The 22,821-nt window shown below is 38.2% G+C and overlaps 1 protein-coding gene across 9 annotated transcripts in view; it reads right to left on the reverse strand.

Moving 5' to 3' along the window:
* Positions 1-22,821, reverse strand: part of LOC111874328 (alpha-aminoadipic semialdehyde synthase, mitochondrial) — an 87,431-nt gene that overhangs the window by 52,425 nt on the left and 12,185 nt on the right. For 5 of the 9 annotated variants that reach the window (XR_004514089.1, XR_004514086.1, XR_004514090.1 and 2 more), the window contains exons 5-9: positions 21,427-21,605; positions 17,168-17,253; positions 14,313-14,468; positions 12,513-12,689; positions 8,837-8,989 (exon numbers count right to left, since the gene is read on the reverse strand). Coding sequence is in view for 1 of the 9 variants with exons in the window: in XM_033755407.1 (XP_033611298.1) it covers positions 8,837-8,989; positions 12,513-12,689; positions 14,313-14,468; positions 17,168-17,242 (561 nt within the window). In the remaining 8 variants the exon portion in view is untranslated. Of the gene's footprint in view, positions 1-8,836; positions 8,990-12,512; positions 12,690-14,312; positions 14,469-17,167; positions 17,254-19,536; positions 19,560-21,316; positions 21,386-21,426; positions 21,769-22,821 lie in introns of those variants that run through there. The other 4 variants (XR_004514087.1, XR_004514092.1, XR_004514093.1 and 1 more) reach the window with 4 other exon arrangements.

Raw genomic sequence — 22,821 nt, forward strand, 5'->3', positions numbered from 1 at the left:
TTCACAATTATACTAGTATCATCCGCATAAAGAACCATTTCAGCCTTATTATTACCTATCTTTGGTAAGTCATTCACATAAAGCAAGAAAAGCAATGGTCCAAGTATTGAACCCTGGGGGACACCGTGCTTTATTTCTCCCCAATTTGAACTTGCCTCAGGGGAATTATTATCTAGGACCACTTTTTGGTGTCTACCTTCCAAGTAAGATTTCATTAGTTTGAGGAATATTCCTCTTATTCCATAGAATTCTAACTTTGTTAGAAATGCTAGAAATGCTTGAGGGTGTGATATTTCTGGAAACATTCCCCTTTGTGAAGTGCATTACACAGAACTTGCAAATGTAGACAGTCATACTCCTTTTTTTGTGAACTGTGCAAACATGGCATTGCCTAGAAGGATGCTTCCCCTTGGAATGTTCACTCTTCACAATTTTCACGAGGGCATGTTTCCGCATATCACCCGAGAGTCACCCTGGGGGGTTTACATGAGGCCTGCGTGGGGTGGGAGTTGATGGGCCCGGTTGCACTAAGTCTGTATCTGACTCTGGTTCTGCCGCCACCATCTGGTCTGTAGCCCAGACCTTTGCCACATTCATCAGAAATGCTTTGTATTTCAATTTCAAATCAGGGTTTAGATTTTTGTGATTTTTTTAGACTTTTTACTGTCCCCGCAATGTTATTACCCCCATTATCATCGGAGCTACTGTCATTTTTACTGTCTGTGGCCACAATTCTTTGTTCTCCCCTGTCACTGCCACTCTCTCAATCACCATAACTATGGGTCTCACAAGGCAGGTCAGCTGGCTCATCAGAGAAGAATTTGTCATTGTCCATTCTCCACCCCTAACTACTGACTGATACATACAGCTCGAAGAGCAGCAAAGCATTTTCGTTTATAGTGGCTTAAGAAAACAGCAAGATCAAATTACTGACAAGTAGGCAAACATTCCAGAGTTTTGTTATGCCATTGCGTCCAACTTGGGTGGCGCCAGAGCAAGGTACAGTGTGTTACAAACTAACGGGTCCCAAAATCATGATATCATGTGACCGGTCCACCATGTTTAAAAGCCAAAAGCATGATATCATGCGACCAGTCCTCAATGTGTTAACTGTGCCACATTTTCAAAACATCAGTCAGCTATCTTTATGTCATGACTTTGCCCTGCATTCCAGTGACAAGACAGCAACATATACTTAGTTTTCTCTGTGTTTACTTCTAGACCAACCTCCTTACCAGCTCAATTAAAGTTTGTATGTTTTACCTTATGGTATTTATTGGTATTTATTATGGTATTTGTATATTATCACCCAGTAGATTCACGTCATCAGCACAGACCAACAGTTGATGTGTCCCAATTAACTTGAGTCCCAACTGGTTTTCCTGGACCATCCTAATGGCATATTCTAAAGCAAAGTTGAAAAGCTGTGGCAATAAAGGACCTTCTTGCTTTAGACCATTCTGGATGGGAAAATTATCAGACAGATGTTTACTTATACAGGCTTTACTATATGTTTTGTTTAAACAAATCTTAATCAGCCTAACTAGTTTCACGGGTACACCAAACTCTATCGGAATATTGTATAATGCTTTCTTCCTAACTGAATCGTAGGCTTTCTTGTAATTTATTAATAGCTGAAATACTGTCTCATTGTACTCCAATTTTTTCTTTAGTACCTGACAAATGCAAAGAATCTGATCAGTAGTTGATCTGTTACATCAAAACACACATTGATGATCCCCAATAAGTTAATCTATGTATGGACTTAACCTTGAGAAGGATATGGATAACATTCTGTATGAAGTTGATAGTAATGATAACCCATGATAATTACTATAGTCAATTTTATCGCCTTTCTCATGACCTATTTTCGACATTACAAAGATATTTCAAATTTTCACTGTTATCTTTCTTTAGAAATTTACTTTATCATTTTCAATAATCTGTACAGTACATAATAGAAACAATAATCTGAATTTACAGACTGAAGAGTGACAAGAGGCAAATGTTAAAATCTGAAGAATACAGAAGCATTAACCATTTTCATTAATAATAATTTGTATCACTGGACATTTACTTACAATAACCACTAAAACAGTTAAATCTACTAACTATTACAGAGAATAGCTGTAACTAATATTATATTGTAGTATTCTGTTACACTTTTCACTTAGTGTCAATTAGTTACAGTTTCATGTGCAACACTATGGTCTATAAAATTTATTAACCTCAGAAGCTTAAAAGTTTAAAAGTACATCACAACATGTTTCAATCAATGTGGTCATCATCAGGTGTTAAAATTTTTGGCAAGGCAACTGCTGTTTGTTGTTGTTGCTTATGTTGTTAAATATATAAACTATGAAAGTCATAAAAATAGAGAAAAAAAGGAAAACATCTGAACACACTGGAGAAATATCATATAAATAAAACAAGTAAAGACAGATTACAAATGAATGACACTTACATCGACACCCATAATCTGATATTCGAAGTAATACAAGTATTAAACAACAGACAGCAACATGCAACATAAACACGTTATAAAAAAAAATCAGTCCAACTCAATAAACATTTGAGAACTAGATACACAGCACAAAATACAATACGAGGGAACACAAACACATATGTGCATTGAGAGGACCTATATATTTAACAACATAAGCAACAAAAGAAGAGCTGTCTCCTCACCTAAAATTTTAACACCTGATGATGACCACATTGGTCAAATCATGTAGTGATGGACTTCTAAACTTTAAGTCTTTTAAAGTTAATAAATTTTATAAAACACAGCACTGCACATGAGGCTGTAACTAATCAACACTAGCTGTAACTAAATTATTAATAAAACTGGGTAGAAGAGATGCACAGAGTACAATTACAGTAAAACCTGCCTTAAACGGACCCTTTATTAAACGAAAATCTGTCTTAAACAGAAATATTTTCAGGTCCCTTGACTTTGGGGCTCAAAAAGATGTTAAATAACCTGGATTAAACGGAAACTGTCTAACGCGGACAACAGAAATCAAAATAAGTCTTTATACGGAAAATTTCCAGTCTTCCGGAATGCATCGTTTAGAATAATTTTAGGCATCCCATACATTCTACAGAATTTTGTTTTCCCTAACTCTTTAAAATAAGCTTCTAACGGTACTGCACTAACTGCACTGAGATTCAGCAAAAATTTTTTCCCCTTCTGCAAATTGTATTCAGTAAGGGCTCTAGGCCTACAGTTTTACTTTAGTCTAGCAGTTGTCAACATGGCTACAAAGACAAGAGTTGTGCTTGATCTTAACACAAGATTAAAAGTGATTCATGTGAGTGAGTGAGATCAATTGTCTGTTAAGCAGATCATGAAGATGTTTAATGTCGGTAAAACTCAAGTGTATGAGATTCTAAAGAAGAAAACGGAAATTTTTAAGTGGTGGGAAACTTGTGCTAATGGAAAAATAAAAAGAGAACTTAAGAAAACTGCAAATGAAGACGTTAATGAAATAGTGTGGGAGTGGTTTGTCAGTGTGAGGGCGAAAAATCACCAGTTGTCGGGTCCTATGGTACAGGAATATGCTAAAAAAGTCGCTGAAAAACTGGGGAAGACTGAATTCAAAGCATCTAATGGATGGTTGGAGAGTTTTCGCAAAAGACATCGGATAGTTTTTAATGAACTTTGTGGTGAATCAAGTGATGTAAATAGTGAGACCATTGAGGAATGGGAAGCTAAATTGCCATCCATAATTGAGGGATATGAACCTGAAAACATAGCGAACGGTGATGAGATTGGACTGTTCTTCCGCGCGCTTCCGAATAAATCGCTATGTCTGAAAGGTGAAAAATGTTTGGGAGGAAACCTGTGCAAAGAAAGACTGACTGTTTTTCTATGTGGTTTTATGTCAGGCGAAATGGAGAAAACCTTAGTGATTGGCAAGGCAGCAAAGCCACGATGCTTCCGAAACATGGACATACAGAAACTTCCTGTTGAGTGGAGATCCAACAAAAAGGCATGGATGACGTCACAGATCATGGAGGAATCGTTAACGGCTTTCAATTGTAGAATGAAAATGCAAAACTGGCATGTTTTGTTGTTCTTGGATAACGCAACATGCCACCCCCATATCGAACTTTGCAAAGTGCGACTTGCTTGGTTCCCTCCAAACACCACTAGTGTTTCTCAACCAATGGATCAGAGCATCATTCGAAATGTTAAGGTCCACTATCGTAAATTATTAATGCAATCTTTGCTCATCAATATAGATTCTACATCATCCGCATCTGAACTTGCAAGAACTGTCTCGGTTCTAGATGTGGTTATTTGGATAAGTCAAGCAGTAAAGAAGTTCTTACCAAAAACTGTCACAAAGTGTTTCGAAAAAGCAGGATTTTCTATGGTAGAAGTTACTCCTAGTGTAGAATATGAAAATGACCAGAAGGACTTACAACATTGCATGAATGAAGCTGCTTTCAGTAACTGCAATGCTGAGGACTACATCAATATAGACAAAGATGTGCAAACAGAACCAGACACAATGGATATCGATGTATTAATTGACAATTTTAGAGAAAATCGAAAAGGAAGAGAGGAGGAGAAGAGGAAGAAGAGGAAAATGACATTGTGATAGAAGAAGAAAAGTGTAGAGTGAAGACTTATCAGGATGCTGCCAACAGTTTAAAGGTACTGCAGGAGTTTGCCATGCAACAGAATGATTCAGACATGCTTACTCTAATTTCTCATGCTAAAGTGTCTGTGGGAAGTCAGGCAGCCAAGAGAGTAAACTGCGTGCAAAAAACTCTGCCGGAATTATGGTAAAATTATATAAAGTGACTACTGCGATTTTTTCCTGTTCAGTGTAATGTTTGCATGTGTTCACTGATTACAGCGTGAATAAATCAATGAGCACGTTGTTGTGTTTTGTCTCAAATACGTTTATGTCCTGGTTTAGTTATTATAGTATACCTTGATTAAATGGAAACCTGGCTTCAGCGGAAATTTTTTCTGGTCCCTTGAGATTCTGTTTAAGACAGGTTTTACTGTATTATGTTTTGGACATTATTTATTGTCTTGTCTTAATCTAAAAACCTGAGTAAGTTTCACCTGAAGATGGAGACAGAATCCAGTCTCTGAAATGTTGTGTTTTGAAAAGTAAACAGGACAGTTTTTAGATAAAGACAAGACAATGGATAATATCCAAAAACATAATAATTGTACTAATGTACCATCATCACAAACATTTAGATCTTAGATGCACAGAGCATCTATCAGGCACATAATGAATAACATCATGGAACACAGTCCTCCTTGAGAAACCAATAGACACTCAGCTGGTCAAGAAGTTTCTCACCTTTTACTACCTTTTATCAAACCAGAAGCTTCATTGTTATATTCACAAGATCCCTATACTGGACTCAAATGGTAACTAAAAGACATAAAACTGAGAAGGTTGGTGTAGTGGTTAACACCCTCAACTTATATCATGAAGGTGCTAAGTTAATGTCTCAGCTGGGACACTGGCTATCCTGAGTGAGGAATTCATCATTTTCCTCAGTCCCTCTAGGCAAATGCCAAGATAATACACTCAACTCTCGATTATCCGGGATAACAGTGGGGATGGAAATCATAATTAATCGAAAACCCGGTTAAGACAAATTTTATTAAATGTAGTACTGTAATACTGTACCTTCATAATACTATAGGCCTACCTGTATTTAAATTTATTCAACCTCATTTTTATGTCATCTCATGGCCTATTTAATACTTTTTTACATTATACTGAAGTATGAATTAGTTATTTCAATCACAGTGTTCAACAACATCCAACACTTTTTACGAATATTCACACTTAACACTTAAAAAAATTTAATATTGTCATTTGCTTTTTCGCGGCATTTTCCTTTTTACAGATATCTGTACGAAGCTTACGTAATATTAGCTTGTCACTTAATAAACTGTTCTCTTCACTCTCAAGATAGTCTAGTAAGGATTCCAAATGATTAAGAGCAGCACCATGTGATATTTTCTTACTAGCAGCACTGTCCACCTTTTCCTCATTCTCACTTTCTTCCCACTCTTCTGGCTACACCCCCACTGAACTTACGATTTCGTCACTGCTTAACATTTCGAAGCCCGGCTCACACGTGTCACAGTCAAACCACTCTCTTATGCGTATTTTCCTTGTTGACTTCTTCACCACCATGAACTTGGTTAGCCAATTTTGTCAATTCTATGGCTATCTCATTTTCACTGAATCCAGTGAATCCATGGATTAATTGATTCTTTTGTTTTCTTCAAATCACGAACAATTTGTTCTCCAATACTGTATTGCATTGCTAATTGTTTAACTACACCTCTTTTTCCCAACTGATTGATAATTTCAAGTTTCTGTTGAATACTTAACACAACACGCTTCCTTTTACACCCTGATATTTTGCTAACGCACTTAAAGATCGATACAAAGAGACTAACTGGGGCAGTGTATCTGTCCTTGAAACTTTCCACAAATCCTTGCATTCTTTCACCCCTACCCTAGAACACTGTGTTAGCATAATGGGACCAAAAAATGCAGAGCACGGTTCACACCAGTGCAAAAATAGTGTTACAACTCACCATGTGAAACAGAAGTGAATGAATATTAAACAACATATAAGCCTCAAAAAAGTCCTGGTAGCCCCGGTTAAGCCGCAAACTGGTTTATCCGCCCCCGGATAATCGAGAGTTGAGTGTACCTTGATTAGACTATGACCACTTTTTTCTAAATCCTTTGCAGTTCATGCAATTATAATTCTACTACTTGATGCTATATAGTTCAAGTCAGAGAAGCATTATAAAATAAACCACAATGAAAGAAAGTATAAATGTACAATATTATGTCCTTAATGTATATGCCTCCAATTTCACTCCAATGCTGTTGAAACATTTGAATATGTGTTTGTGTGTGAGTGACTGTGGATGTGTTTGTGTGTTTCAACTCTGTATCCATTCTTTTTTCCATACAAAGGCTGAACACAGTCTGGCATTTAAAGCATGCAGCGAAACTCTCAACTTACTATAATCTTGTTTAACTGCACAACACGACCACCAAACAAATGCTCTTTATTTGTATTCATATTCTGGCTATTAAGTATAAAGGCCTCCATGTCAGAATGATGTGGCCAAATTGCATAATTTCTGGTTCACGCTGTAAAAATCTGAAGATTAATCTTGGCTAAAGACTGCAAAATTTTGCAAATCAGAAGTTGGATTCACGCAAAGTGATAGAACACACCTGGAACTTTAAGGCAATTCAGGCAATAAATTTTACTAAGAGCTGGAAATATTACACAACATGGAAATCTGTTCAGACCACAAACTATTATTCTTGTTCTTGTTGCAGTCATCATTATTGCTATCAGTGCCACTGTCACTGTTTTAATTTTTACTGTTTAGATGGACAAACATTTTACTTACAAATTTAAAGACAGAACGTGAGAGACTGGAATACAAAGCCTTAAGTCTGGAACACTCTGAACGTCCTAGATGTATTTTTCAGAAGATGTGGAGAATATGAAACAAATATATATTTTTGTGAGTGTGTGCATGTGTGAGAGAGAGACTGTATAGGAGCATGCATTCATGCATGTCTGTGGGTTTGTGTGTGGGTGTATACATGTTTTTGGGTGGGACTATGCACATGTTTGTGTGTTTGCATGCATACGCGCTTGTGTTGGCATGTAAGCATCACTGTGCAACAGCATGTGTGCTTATGCATGAACAAGTGTGACCATGTTTGCACTATTGTGTGTGTGTGTACTTGTCCATGAGGTTTATGCATGCACTGGCTTGTGTGTGTATTGTGTGAGTGTGGGTGCACCTTTGCGCATGCGTAAACTGTAGCAAATTTGCAAGTTTCTGCATGCATGGACCTGCTGCACCTGCACATTTGTGTGGGGCTGTGTGCGTCTGTGTGCTTGCTTACGCACATATGCATATTTGTGCACACATTTTGGTTCCTTTGTTTGCTCATGAACATTTGTGCTTTCTAGCATGCATGCATGTGCTTGCTCAGTTATGCACATGAGCGTGTTTGTGCACAAGACCAAGTGTTTGGGAACATAAGCTCATTTATGCATATGAGCACTTGTGTGTTATGAGCACATGAGTGGGTGCGCTTGTGTGTGTGTGAATGTGAGCGTATCCATGAGTGCAAGCATATATATCTGAGCATGTGGACCCATTGTCTTGTGTGTGCGAGCACCTGCCTGTTTTTGAAGGTGGAGAGTGCATTTGTTTCTTTGTGCAGAGGTGACCCTTCTGCTTCTTTGTGAGTGTGAGACTGCATGTTTGTATGCACACTGATGAATAATCGTGCTGCACGTGTCAACATTCACGTATGTGTTTGCATTTTTGTGGTTGTTCATGCATTCGTTTGCAAGCGTTTCCATGTTTGAGCACCTGTGTGTTTGAATGTGTGTTTTTACATTTGGCGTGCATGTTTGTGGGCTCATGCGCATGTTTCTATGCACATGTGCTGTATGTGTGTTTGTGTGTAAATACTGTTTGGTAACTCACTCATAGAAGAAGTATGGTGAGATGTAGTGGCATTATTTTACTGGTCTCTACAGAAGAGACACTAAGAAAACTGCGCACAAGAATCACCGTTCTCTTGAGCTGCATATGTGTACATTCACAAATTTTGTACCACACCTCATATTTCATTCATACAGGAGGTTTCAAAATAAATTCTGTATGTCTAAAATCATGTAAGTTAAAATCCCTTAATACATAAATATCTTTCACTACACATGAAATTACAAGAATGCTGACTGGAAAAAGGAATGTATGTGCAGGTTAATATCATCTATCACTAACCATGAATGGTGTGTGGTGGCCAAGGGCCAGGAGTCGTAATCCAAGACCATGCAGGATATTGACCATGCCTGCCAATCCGGCATATTTTCCAAATGCAACCACACGCTGCCCACGTTCATCCATCAGCTTTTCATAATCTATCAAGCGTATATTCTGTAACATAAAGTGAATGATTACTGTCAGTTACATACTATTGCACCATCATATGACTCCAAGAACATGGTAACATAATATATTGTCACGTGTTGGGTGTATAACACGACAAATAACTCCATGCCTTTGTGGATATAGCGAATTTTATTCCACATTCGCTCTTACAATCATACAATTTACAGATTCACAATAACTGCTATCTGCAGTATCACAAATACTAGACTGCAAATGCTAGAATACAACTGACTGGTTGCTGGCTAACTCATTACTCTCTGCTGGCTAGATTGAGAACTCAGAACTGACTGCTGGCTAACTTGGAACTGACTATGAATAGTCTTCGCTGCTCCATATCTAGCCTCGTTCCGGACAACGCAGAAAACAGCCACGTAATAGGCACGATTGTTGTCTGGCGCCGTGGTTACCGGTGTTACTGGTAACACTGTTGGGAGTGGTCTCTCGCAATGACTGTTTACCCGCGTTGCATAGCGACCAGTGTGCCGGGACTTGGCTCGCTTCGGCTCTGCTCGGCACATCACCACCGGGGGGGGGGGGGTGTCCTGCATAGCGCAACACGTCACACTGCTCCCTCCTTAAGGCTTTTCGTCCCAAACAGCCTAACGGTGCACCCCCGTTTCTTTGTCTTTGGAGGCTGTTCTTACAGCATCTGTTCTCCGGTCGTTACAACTGCTCCCCTCTTAAGACCAGCTCGTCTCGAGCGGTTTCCTGCTAAGTTGCCAGAAGATCCAGTTGCGTCACATTTATTCTTCACTTTCATTCTTGCTAAGGAGGCCGGTGTTTCTATTACCGGTTCCTCCTATACGGCCCTTCTTTTCCTTTTTGGAGGCGGTCGACACCTCCACAGTGTCCAGATTTTACTTCTCTGCAATGGGACAGATGTGAAAATTCGCTTTGCGATTTCCAATCCCTTTGTCCTCCTGAGGGTCTTGTTAAATTCCCACTTGCTTCCAAGCCATAGCTGGTCCTTGAAGTCTCGATTCTCAGTTTCCTTGGTGCCTTCCTGGCGCACCAGCTGTTTCCATCTGGGAGTCCATCCTTTCTGGGTTCCTCTTGTAGAATGGTTTCTGGTCCAATTCTTCTGCCGTCCCTGTTTGGCTGGCGGTCCTTCTTGACTGCATTGAAACCTGCGTCTCTTGCGCTGTGTCACTTTCGCACAGCGGGTCATTTCCTTGTCGGCAGCCAATTCGCGCTGCGGTCCACACTTTACTTGGGTCGAATTCCTGAGGATGTTCCTCTTGCGCCATGCCACTGTTACACGGCGGGACACCTTCCTGCAGGCGGCGGCCAACTTCATCCGGGATCCAGAAATTCCTCGGGTTACTTCCTGTGGCTCTCCATGCCGCCCTGCAGTTTGCTTCTTGCCCCTATACCGCTTCTTCCATCCTTTGACCGGTTTCACTACGGCATCTTCGCTGGGGACTTCTCGTTGTTGAGTCACCTCAGGTTTCCTGTTCACTGAGGTCGGCTCTTTTTCTTCTAGACTTGCCTCCATCTCTTGGCAGGCCGTCATCTCTTTTCTGGTATCCGTTGTTTCTTCTTCAGATTTTAGGACCGGTATCACAATGGCGTCTTCTACAAGTAACTCTTCTTGACGTGCCACCACCTTGTCCAATCTTGCCAAGAAATCCTCTTTGTCTTTTTGGTTGGCTCTGATTTCCTTCAGCAGAAGTTCCATCATCTGCTGCATCTCCATTTTGTAGCAGTAAAATAGTCGAAGCAGTCGTAAGTTTAATTATTCTTCGAGGCACGTTTAAGCTCGTAAAAATTCTAACACCAAATTGTCACCACATCTCAATCAGATTGGCTCAGTGAACTTGTGTTAAAACTGCAGCAGCTCGAGAGATCAGCTTAATGCTAATCACACTGTATAGAAGTTCTACCAGCAGACGGCATAAGATATGATTCACAGATATTTAGAGTACAGAACAGGCTTTCAAATTATTTTCTCCTGTGGTCATTTGAAGGTAGCTCCGGAAGTACTGTGGGCTGCTCTGTGCATCGGCATTTATATCCAAGCAGCTTTGATGTTTCTGGCAGTTACTTCTATTGTGGGGTTCGGCAATCAAAGGGTAAACAAAACCCTTCAACATCTAACATGAATCAGCAGCTCTTGAAAGCCTTCTTCAAACAGCCAAAGATATGAAAATGATGAGGCATGACTCTGACCGTATAGAGAATTTTCCAGTACTGTATGTATTCATGTGTTGGAAGAATGTGTTTATTACTTTCATTCTATTCTATAAAACAAAGTCTACCAGTTTTCCCCTATTACAGTTATAGATCAGTTCGCCAAATGTGCCAGTATTTTCCTTTTGGTTCTGTTGCCTATTCTTATCTTAAAATCACCCCTTAGAAAAAACATGTCTGATTTACTGGCTCTCTATACTGTTTTGTAATATCGTGTAACTCCTGTTATATAATCACCTGGTCAACATATCTATATGATTCAGTGCACATGCGTCCATGTTTCATCAAAGTATACTACAGGCTGTCCTCCAGAATATTTGATGATGCCCTCAGATAGTGGACCCACAATGGTATGGCTCCATTACCATGGACCTCTAATCCTTATATTTTTTAAAATGAAGTCAAACCTAACAAGTTACTTTTCCTGCAGATTCTTCCCATATGAAAATTAACTGCTTTTCTACCAACAAGCAGGAACTTCTTCACAGTCTGCACCTAATGTTTCAAAGTATGGTATATTTCTTGCCTAAGTATACACCAGTTCTTCCTTGCTGTTAGGAGTTTCTCTGGAGCTCCCGTGTCATGTTCTTGTCATGTTATCTGTTAATCCAAAGACCCTAATCATCCCAAATGAGCAGATACTTGTTGTAAAACATTGAGTGTTGTATAAATAAAATATATATCATATATAATAAAATAAATAAATAAATTATAAAATATATATTAAATATATATAAATATAATATATATTAGGCTGCAGAAATATTAATTATAAGGATACAAAATTAATTTAAACACTCTCTTTGCATTCTTGTGACTATTTTTGTAACTTCATTCAGCAGACACACAAAATATTTGTTCATTTTCCCCTCATCACAAACTAATACGCATAAGAATAGCATTTCTTTCCCTACTATCAACAGTTTTATTCAACATGACAATAAACCATCTTACAGATCAATCACATTTAGTTAAACAAGAGCAGAAGAGAGTGCAGAGTACTTTAGAAAAGCAGGAAGAGATTCTTCCTAAAAGCAATGATGGAAGTGGAGTGTGTACTTGTATTTCATATATTTGCTTCAGTTGCCCTGGGGTGGACTTCTATCAAGTTCTGATCTCCAGTAACTGCCCTCAGGACAGCAAGACCAAGACAAAATGAGAGCATAATTCAAACATAAAATAGGAGCGAAAACTTTATGAAGATGCATAATACATTCAAAAATGTTCACAAAGTATAAATGAAAAAGTAAAAATTGAATAGACAGTGTACACAGTGTATGATAAATGAGAATATAAACAACAAATATAATTTTCATACCTTCTCCAGTATAGCATCCAGCAGAGGCATGTTTGCATCCTGTGCCTTGATTGTGTGTGAGAACAGACAATAAGTCTTGTTGGGGATAAGCAGATCTACTGGGACTTGCTTCACACCAAAAATCACTGATGCTTCAGAAATGTCTTCCTGGATCACAGCTCCAGCTGCAGCATATGTCTGAAACATGTTATTCTATAGCATCAGATTAAGACACATTTTAACCAATTGAGAGCAAGTATTCCTTGTTTATTCTTGGCCTATTTAATTAGAATTTCAATCACAAATTTCATATAAAGTCAAATTATAGGATAAGGAGTCAATTATGAATTGTAATGGAATGTGAACAGAAGTATTCACTGCACAATTTATGGTTTCATTTGACCATTTGGATGGAACTGAGGAAAACCACAAAAAATCTTATTCACAAAGTTAAGACAGTTGGTCTTCATGCCAAGATTCCAAACTGGATCTTGTGCATGCAAAGCAGAAGAACCATTTCACCATGATATTCAGTATATCTGGCTAGGAATGAGGAGATTGCTGAGGCCTACTTCACACCACACTTATATATGGCTGGCACTCTTCAGTCACTTATACTCTTATTACCTAAGTAAGTGAGTCAATGCCTGGTCACGTCAAGAGAGGCACTAAGGTAGAGGCACAGTGACAATTATGAGTATTGGGGAAGTTAACTGGATTGATTTTTCAGCAGGGACATACGGAGAGAAACTGGATGGCAGGCATGAAGTACTACCAGCTGTTTACTTCGTATAACATCCTGTACATAAATGCAAATCAAATGTGGTGGTTGAGTTAACTATTGTCCACATTTCTTGTGATGAATCTTCAGAGATTCTTCCTCTTCCCTAAACTTTATTCCGCTGCTATGTATTCCAACATACTCAGAGGTATTACCAGGGAATGGCTATATAATACTGCTATATGTCAGGGCTTGCAGATTTCTACCCAAGTGATGGATTTCGGGGATTTGTAGCAAGAATATTTCACCCCTTAACTTCAGCAGGCAGAACAATGGTGGCATTGGTAAGGACAATGACCATATTCTCCTGTCCCTAACCACCCAAAAGTAGGGTGCTATTAATGGTGGCATCAGGAGATTTAGGCGAAGGTAACTCACAGAGTGAAGCATAACAGTGATGATAGTAGTGTAATTTCACTGCTGACCACTGTGACCAGCTTAGTCAGCATGACTGGTTTAGCAGAGGACTACAAGACGGCGGCAGAAATACAATTAGGCACTTATAGGTCCATGTACTGTATCCATACAAGTGTGATGATTTTTATTTTGCCAGAAACCAGCAATTTCTTTGTTATGTATATTATTATATTTTTACAGTGTCTAAGCATAGGTATGTACTTCATTTAAGGTGGACTGTCCACATGCATGTGTTTGTGTGTGTGCGCACGCATGTGTGAGGAAGAGAGCACTGGACTGAATATGTCCAACACATGCACATAGACAGTGTGTGCTGAGCAAGTTCTGAACTGTGTGTGAGCATGTATGCATATATTATCAGCCATAACTGAAAGGAAACATTATGATATATAATATAGCATTGGTGTAAAATTGCTTATATCCAGCTATGTCACATAATGTAACATTTCTACAAAACCAAAATTTATGCTTTAACTGAGACTTCTCCCACTCCCCCCCCCCCAAAAAAAAATCATGCCAGAAAATCAGCATTGTTACCAATCTTTCAAAAACTGGAAAAAGTGAAAGACTGTTAGTTACAAGTATTTTCATGTTCATAGGCATCTAATCTCTAATGCACTCACCTGCATTGGATATGCCCTTCTATTTGATGGCTGTACAATGACTTTGACTCCAGCACGAGCAAGACGACGTACATTAGATGGTGCAAGTGGTGCCCTCCTCTCCCACACAGACTGGTCCTCCCTTCGAATTGCTATCACTCTTCCTTCTACAGAGGTCTGAAAGAAAATACTTCAATGCTGTGAAACTGAGTAGGGCTCATACTTGGACTGAACATATTTTTCAGTTTCTATTAAGACATAAGAATTCACAGATATTCAAGTTATAATCAGAACTGCCACCATTCTATTTACAGTCCATATAAAAAAGATCTTCCTGGGGAGTAAAGCGTGACCGGCATGTAAGGCTGACAACCTAGCCGCCATCTGTGAGCCGATTGTCTACATAATGTGGGACCCTCAACATCTCACAACACTATGGGCCTTCACGGCCTGTTACAGGGATAGCTTTACTTTTACTTTATAAAAAAAGATCCAACAAATATACTTGTATAACAAATTCTGAATTACTAATTGCAACAGATTATTACTTAACTGGTTATGTTTAAAATCCTGTAACTAAACAATGAACTAACTGCCACCTTACTTAACTGATTGATTCTTGAATTGTTAAGTATATTGTTTCAACTGTAAAAGTTATATAGCACTTAATGAGCTTGGAATATCATTATGAATGGTGAGCAGATAAGGAATTAGAATTAGGTTGTTGCAGCTTACTCTGACATACTACTCTGGCATCTGTCTACATAGAAAGACAAAACATGAGCCCAGAAAAGATTCAAACTGGAACCTCAAAAGTACAAGTCTAGAATGTCATGGCTACACCAGCATCATCTGAAAATCATTCCCTTTTTATAATATTGTGACATGCTGAGCTATGAGCCCTTCCCCACCCCCCGCCAGCCATGATGCGCCGAGCGAAGCCGAAGCGAGCCGATGTTAGCCGAGTCCTAGGATCCTGGTCGCTAGGCAACGCGAGTCAACAGCGGTGACGTCACCAAGTAGTAACAGCGGTTACTTCCGCTAGCGTTACTAGCAACACAGCGCCAGGCAACAAGGGTGCCTATTACGTGGCCGTATTGTCCGATCGAGGCTACATAGGAAGCAGCGAAGGCTATTCATAGTCAGTTGTACTGAGTCAGTCAGTCAGTCCTCGCGCTACCTCCGAGTTAGTTCCTAGTTAGCTAGCAACCAGTCAGTTGTAGTGTGGCATTTGGAGTGTACTATTTGTGATACTGCAGATAGCAGTAATCGTAAATCTGTAATTTGGGTGATTGTGTGTGCGAATGTGAAATAAAATTCGCTATATAAAATACATCGTGAAGTTATTTGTCGCGTTATATACGCCCGACACGCGACAATATCATTCATAAAAACTGAAGTAAAATTAGTGAGGAAAATATTTGAACTTTACAAAATCAATTTCAGGTGCTCACAAACATATCTTATTGAATACTGATACATTTAAATTGTTGAAGTCATTAGTTCATTAACTTCAAGGAATGATGAAGATAAACAATACACACATGCAGAATTTTTATGAGAAAACTTCTTGGAAAACAACAACTTGGTATACTAACATAATAATTAGATAATAATATTAAAATAGGTCTTATGAAAATTAGTGTTTGGAATGTGGAATAGAGATTGGGCTTCTTTAGGATCAAGTTCAGTTGTGAGCTTTTACACTGGCAGTGCTGAACCTTTACATTCTACAACAAGAAAATATGTTTCAGTTTAGTTACTTTAAAGCAGCCTCCGTAGTCTAGGGGTAACATTCCCACCTCATGACTCAAAGGTACGCGGGTTCAAACCCGGCGGAGGTCGTGGAAATTTAAGGGTGGGAAAATTCAGGGAACAAGTCCTCTGGGAGGGACTTTAAGCCGTGTGTCCCGTGTCATAGATTTATGGCATGCAAAAGATCCTTATATCTCTAGGAGACCTCTGAGCAAAATTAGGCAAAGTTTCCCGCCCAAGTAGTTTCCAATTCCTCCGGTAGATGGGGAAGTATCGGGGACCACTGCCAGAGAGGGCCGACCTCGCTGGCAGAATGGGGCTGATAGCGAGCACCAGTACTGGAAGGGCATGGCGACAGTAGAAATTAAAGGGGGACGCACAATAGACTAATAACTAGTCGCAGTGCATGGGGAAACCCACCCCCTCCAACAATAATAATAATAATAATAATTAGTTACTTTAAATTAATATTCAGAAGTCCATTGCATGTTTAATATTACAATTGTTGTTTTCTTAATCATGTCAATATTTGTAAGTTATTAATCTACAAAATGTTAAATTCACATCTTGAGATCAGCAATAGGAATTTTACAATACATGGGAATAAATTTCCACATGCTGTAATATTACTAAAATTCCATTTCATAGGTGAAACGTTCTGAAGACAGTTAATTTGTAACATATTTAAAATAAATTTTGTTCAACATGAAAAATCCATTTAAGACTACTTCCTGAAATGTGAACTACATGTACGTGTAAACTCTGTTTAGAAAATGTAAAGTGAATCTCCCTTAGGGAGAAAGACTTACAGAGAAGTATATGTATGAAACAGGAACTCAGGAAAACAGATGGCAAAAATATGAAATGCAGTGGACTGATTCATGAAGGGTCAAGCTAGAAAGCATTTTGATGATTGATGTATCTTGAGGATCCATATAACAACCAGGTAGATGCTCCATGACTTGAGTTCATAAATATACCGTATGCTTCTAATCATAACTAAGGAGAGTAAAATACAATTTACTAGAATTTCAATTTAGAAACTCTTGGCCATTCTGAAGAAGTAATTATGCATATGTACAATATACATTAAGTAGAAAGTCATCCTGTGTGTTACTCACGTGTTTAGCACTCTTGTTGAATATGAAGCCACACTGCTTGCATGCCTTCATGGTGGCAACCACAGATTGTTGCATCTTGATATTTCCTAAAACAACAGCAAGTAAATTAGTGTGGCCTGAACTGCTTGCCAACTTTTGATTTAGTCTAGGGTTGAAATATAGTATGGCCCACAAGTAAAAAACAGCAGTTTAACACACAATGATATGGAGATATCACCAATAATTTTTCAATAATTCAGTTCTTTAATTATTTGCATGCTTCCTCGACAGCCCAAAAGGCCAATTATAAAATAAGCATTAGCAAAAGAAAGAAACAAAACAGACACATAGACACAAAGGACACAACAGAGCAAGTATTCACTTAGACAATAATGTGGCATACAGACCTGTTTCTAGACAACGACAACAGAATGACACCTGTTGTTAGGGAACAGATTCTTAACAAGCAAGAACAGGTGGCCGCTGCTATTGAACAGCATGATAAACACACTCCTGCACCAATCGATACACATGCCACAGAGGAACAGTGTTGTCTACATGGTCTGCACTGGGATGTTATTAGTAAGGGACACAATTAGAGCTTGGTCAGTCTGTGAACAGAAGACTTAGTTGGAGTTGCAAGAGTGACATCCAGAAGGGAGCTGCCATTAAGAGAGGACTTGACCAGGGAACCAGAGGAATAGCCACTGTTAGAAACCGTTACCAGGCAACTACTACTGAAGACACTGTGGGCTGGAAAAACCTTAGTGTAGATTCTAGTGAATTGTAAAGTGTGGAAATTAGCGATGGAGCCTCGAATCTTGACAGATGATCAGAAACGTCAGCTTCACATTTCATCTGATCTTTTACACAATGCAGAGATGTTTGATAGGGTCATTACTGGTGATGAAATGTGGTGTTTTCAATATGACCTGGAAACAAAATGCCTGAGCATGAACTGGAAAATACAGAATTCACCTAAGCCAAAGAAGAGCATGCATGTCTCACTTGCAGTTCAAGACCATGCTTGTATGTTTCTTCGATCACAAGGGAATAGTTCACCATGAATTCATTGCACAAGGACAAACGGTGAATCATTTTCAAAATACTGACAAGGTTAGGGGAATCTGTTTGGAGGAAAAAACCCAAACTCTGGCCTGACAAATGGATTCTTCACCAAGACAACGCCCCTGCGCATGATGCTTCAAGAGTTTGCTAGTTCCTGTCTAAGAATTCCATTACAAAAATGGACTATCCACCTTATTCACCTGACTTAGCCCCCTGCAATTTTTGGCCCTTACCAAAATTAAAAAATGCCCTGAAGGGATAAAGATTTACTGACATTCCTGACATTCAACACAACATGACAACATGAAATGACTTTCAAGACTGTTTCCAGCAGTGGCACCATAGTCTCACAAAGTGCATAGCTTCACAAGGAGAGTACTTCCAAGGTGACAGCGCCACTAGGGCACAGGTAAGCAAATTTCACTTTCACAGGGCCATTCCAGGAATTAAATTTTCACAACTTGAAAACAGTACAGCAGGGTGAGTTATGGTTTACTGTCCATATGTTGTCATTACAAATGTGTCCTGCCTGTTGTGTTTCTCTCCTTGTTTTAGTCTTTAAGATTTTTCTTGACATACCACGTATTTTATCATAATTACTGAACTTTTACCTAAGACTTAGTATAAAGTACATATTATGTCACTTTCTACATGTTTAAAATGAGATATCTGTTCTGGTATATTACTATGAATTATTTTAGTTATAAAACTTAACTCAGATCTTGTGACATATTTTTAAAAATACATATCACAATACCTAAGAGAATAATATGACTTGGGATCTGATCTATGGAACTCATTACATCTGAATCAACAGTATTCCATGCCAAGTTCCTCTCTCATTAATGTTGAACAGTAAATTATGTGTAATTATTTTCACACAAATACTTTCATGTAATTCAGGCTGTGTGCGCCATTCATGGAAGGTAAATTATTAACATCAGGTATATAATTTGATGAATTTAAATATTCTAAATACCCATTGCAGGGCACATCATAGATTACATCAACAACATGTGATTATTTCTAAATTTTACGCTGCATTTATTCAAGTCAATCGATTCAGTGGTAAAGTAGTTTGTTCAAAGTAGCTCACTGATGCTATAAACTAGGAGAATGTGAGTTAATTTAGTATATAATGCACAAGCAGTTAAGCTGTGATAAAATATAACACATTATAAAACCCCATCCCATTCTTTTACTCAGTAATTATACAACCCAAATTTTCTACATTTTACAATTCTATTTCTATATTGTTACAAATATATGTCAAACTATGACATTAATTAATTAAACAATATTAATTAATTTTTATATCTTACACCTAGTGCAAAGTTTTCAGTGCAGTAATATAATAGAAAGTTCAGTATTTTCTTCTTCTCCTGGAGTGACAAGGTTTAGGCCTCTAGCGCCTGTTCTGAGTGCCACCAATGATCTGACCACCTTCTTTCTGGTCTCCCATTATTTCTTTTTCCCCAAGGCTTGTACTGTATTGCCGTCTTGGGCAGTCTATTATTCTCCATCCTACCCACATGGGCTCTCCATAGCCTTATTTCTAAATATTCTGTTATATCAGCTATGAGTGGTGCTGAGATAGCTCAGTCAGTATAGAGGTTGGCTACAGGTTGCAGAGCAGAGATGAGAGATTTTTCTTCACTCCACAGCATCTAGACCATCTCTGGGACCCATCCAGCCTCCTGTACTATGGGTACTGGGGGTAAAGCAGCTAGGATGTGATGCCAACCAGTAATCTCCACCTACTGTTGAGGTCAAGAATAGCGGAGCTATACATCCACTCCGCCATGTCTTCATGGTGCTTAATTAAGCATATGGACAAATTTACCTTTACCTTATTACGTACAAATTGCCCTCTAATAGCTTCATATCAAATATGGTTCCTTAATATAGACTCCTGCTGCCTCATAGTCCTGATACTGACATCATTAAACAAACAACTAAAAGATAACATATACCCAGCAACTGATCTCAAATCTCTTCCTGTCCTTGCTTTTTAGAATCCACATTTCACCTCAAAACATCATAGCAAGTCTTGCTGTCCGTTTATGGAGTCTTAATAAAAATCCTTGACATTCCTACAGGAATTACTTTTAACTCACCCACTTATTCTATTTAAATTATTTCTCTTATTTTACATGACCAGTAATTTCAGATTGTACTAAGTATGTAAATATCTTAACTTGCTGAATTATTTGATTAAGTCCAATTTTGGCCCACAATAATTCATTGTATTTTGGAGACTGATTCTATTCTAGATAATGGAACTGCCATCCTGCATAATGAACCAATTTTAAAGAGATGATATGAAGCTCTCTGAAGCTCCTCATCAGAGTTACTCAGGAGAATTTCATCATTTGCAAACGGTACAGTTGAGATGGTGAATAGCTCTATAACTTCCATTCCTTTCATGCCTACTTTTTCCAGTTTTCTAATACTTCATTTCTATATAGGTTTCTCATTATCACATACCATATTTTACAGGATGGTTCCTGGATATCAGAAAAATTTAAAACGTTCATATGAATGAATAACCTCAGGACCATCCTCAAGAAGACAAGAACACACATTTTCTGAGCTAGACAAATTTTTTCACCGTAACCAATTTATACCAATGGCCACATTCCACAGTGTACAAATGTGTAATCCCTTTCACACATTAATTCATGCTAGCCAACCATTATAAATGATGAATCGGGTAATCTCTGTGCTATTGTACAAAGTAAAGAAGTTACTGGAAATTCTTGACACTGAGATATCATTGTACATGCTGAGAAACTTTTCTCAATTAAATCTTGAAAATCTGAGACTCACACATACATACACAACTTTTCAAATTAGAATTTCAAGAATTATTACAATTTAATCTGAAAATCACAGTACATATTCACAAATGAAGGTGTATGCACTGGACAAACTAGTAACAACCAATAAAAATTACACCATAAAATTAATAAGTATTACAACAAATAGCAATACATAATTAATGTATGATTTATCCACTGTGTCCTACATTATGAGGGACACTATGAAGCCTCAAAAACATATTTAAATGGCCACAGTCATAAGAACACCTAAAAAACTTACAAGTCAAAGTCATGTGGTAACTCTGAGCTTTCTCTGGGTCCACAGGTCAGACTGAGTACCAGGACACAAATAAATGATTCAAACGTATTTCCAAAGACTATGACACTCACCTCAATTTTCAAAATAAACTCAGAATTGAAACAGATACCAAACTGTATCCCTCGTTTCTTATTAACTGTTTACATCATTACAGAATACATTATTGTGAGGATGGAAACGCAATGGGCTCTTGCAGCATCTGGAGTAGCAAGCATCTTCTTAGATAAGAATAATCATGATAGCATTTGACCTGCGGGGTAAAAGGTCATATGAATACTGACATTTCTTTCAGTCCTACATTCTGTACATAAAATGACACAGATAAGCAAGTTATCACAGAAGAAGATAGCAGTTGCCTAATGGAAATAACTAATTCCAGCCAAACATCCAATCAGACGTGAAGTACCATTAATATAATGAACCATGGGTTTTCTTTTGTTCTTAGCTGTGACTATACTTTGTGGAAATTTACTCTCTATTTCATAAATTAATGATGTCAAATACTGATTTCTTCCACTGGCAAACACTATCCAAACAAGTGATCAATGGTGAAATGACAAAGTGATAATGACGTCTCAAAAACAATATATATACATATACTATGACCCCCAAGAAACAAGAACACCAAACTTGCTGCTCCTTTCTATTAATTTTACACTTAATACTTTGGTTGTGAGAAAATAATTATGAATAATGGAATGATAGAAATATGTCATAAAATTTTAATAGTTTGTTTCAAGATGTGAAGATATCCTGGAGGAAGGGAAGGAAATAACTTTAAACCTCTAAAGCCAGCCATCAAAGCAACTTGTTCAGGGATACTGGGTTTTTGGACTTTCTCCATCGTCCGGATTCTAAATAAGAAAAAACACAACGTTTCGGAAACTGGATCAGTTTCCATCCTCAGGTGAGGAAAGACACCTACTCTGTTGGGTCCCTTAGAAAGAGCTAGCCTCAATCACTGGACAACCGATGTGTTGTCAACCAATCGGCTGTCCAACGATTGAGGCTAGCTCTTTCTAAGGGACCCAACAGAGTAGGTGTCTTCCCTTGCCTGAGGATGGAAACAGATCCAGTTTCCGAAATGTTGTGTTTTTCTTAGTTATTTAGAATCCGGATGATGGACAAAGTCCGGAAACCCAGTATCTGTGTGTGTTATACACCATCATCAGAAGCCTATAGTATCAACTTACTCAGAATTAGCAAATTCTGTCATATGTGTCAATTCACAGCTGTGTAATTGACCTTAAAGCTCTCTCATCTTATGAACCCACTGTGCCCATATGACATTTATCATGCAGTAGCACATACATTTTTAATTTTCCTCTTCATTACATTCCCACATGATGCTACTTAGTTTGGCTGTAGACTGCAACACTTTTTAAATTAATTTTCTCATTCACATCAGCATATGAAAGAGTTACTAATTTTCAGAATAAGAATTAACTTTAATAATATTAGCCTTT

This window comes from Cryptotermes secundus, unplaced genomic scaffold, assembly GCF_002891405.2.
Source record: "Cryptotermes secundus unplaced genomic scaffold, Csec_1.0 scaffold2511, whole genome shotgun sequence".
NCBI classification, from domain to species: Eukaryota; Metazoa; Arthropoda; class Insecta; order Blattodea; family Kalotermitidae; genus Cryptotermes; species Cryptotermes secundus.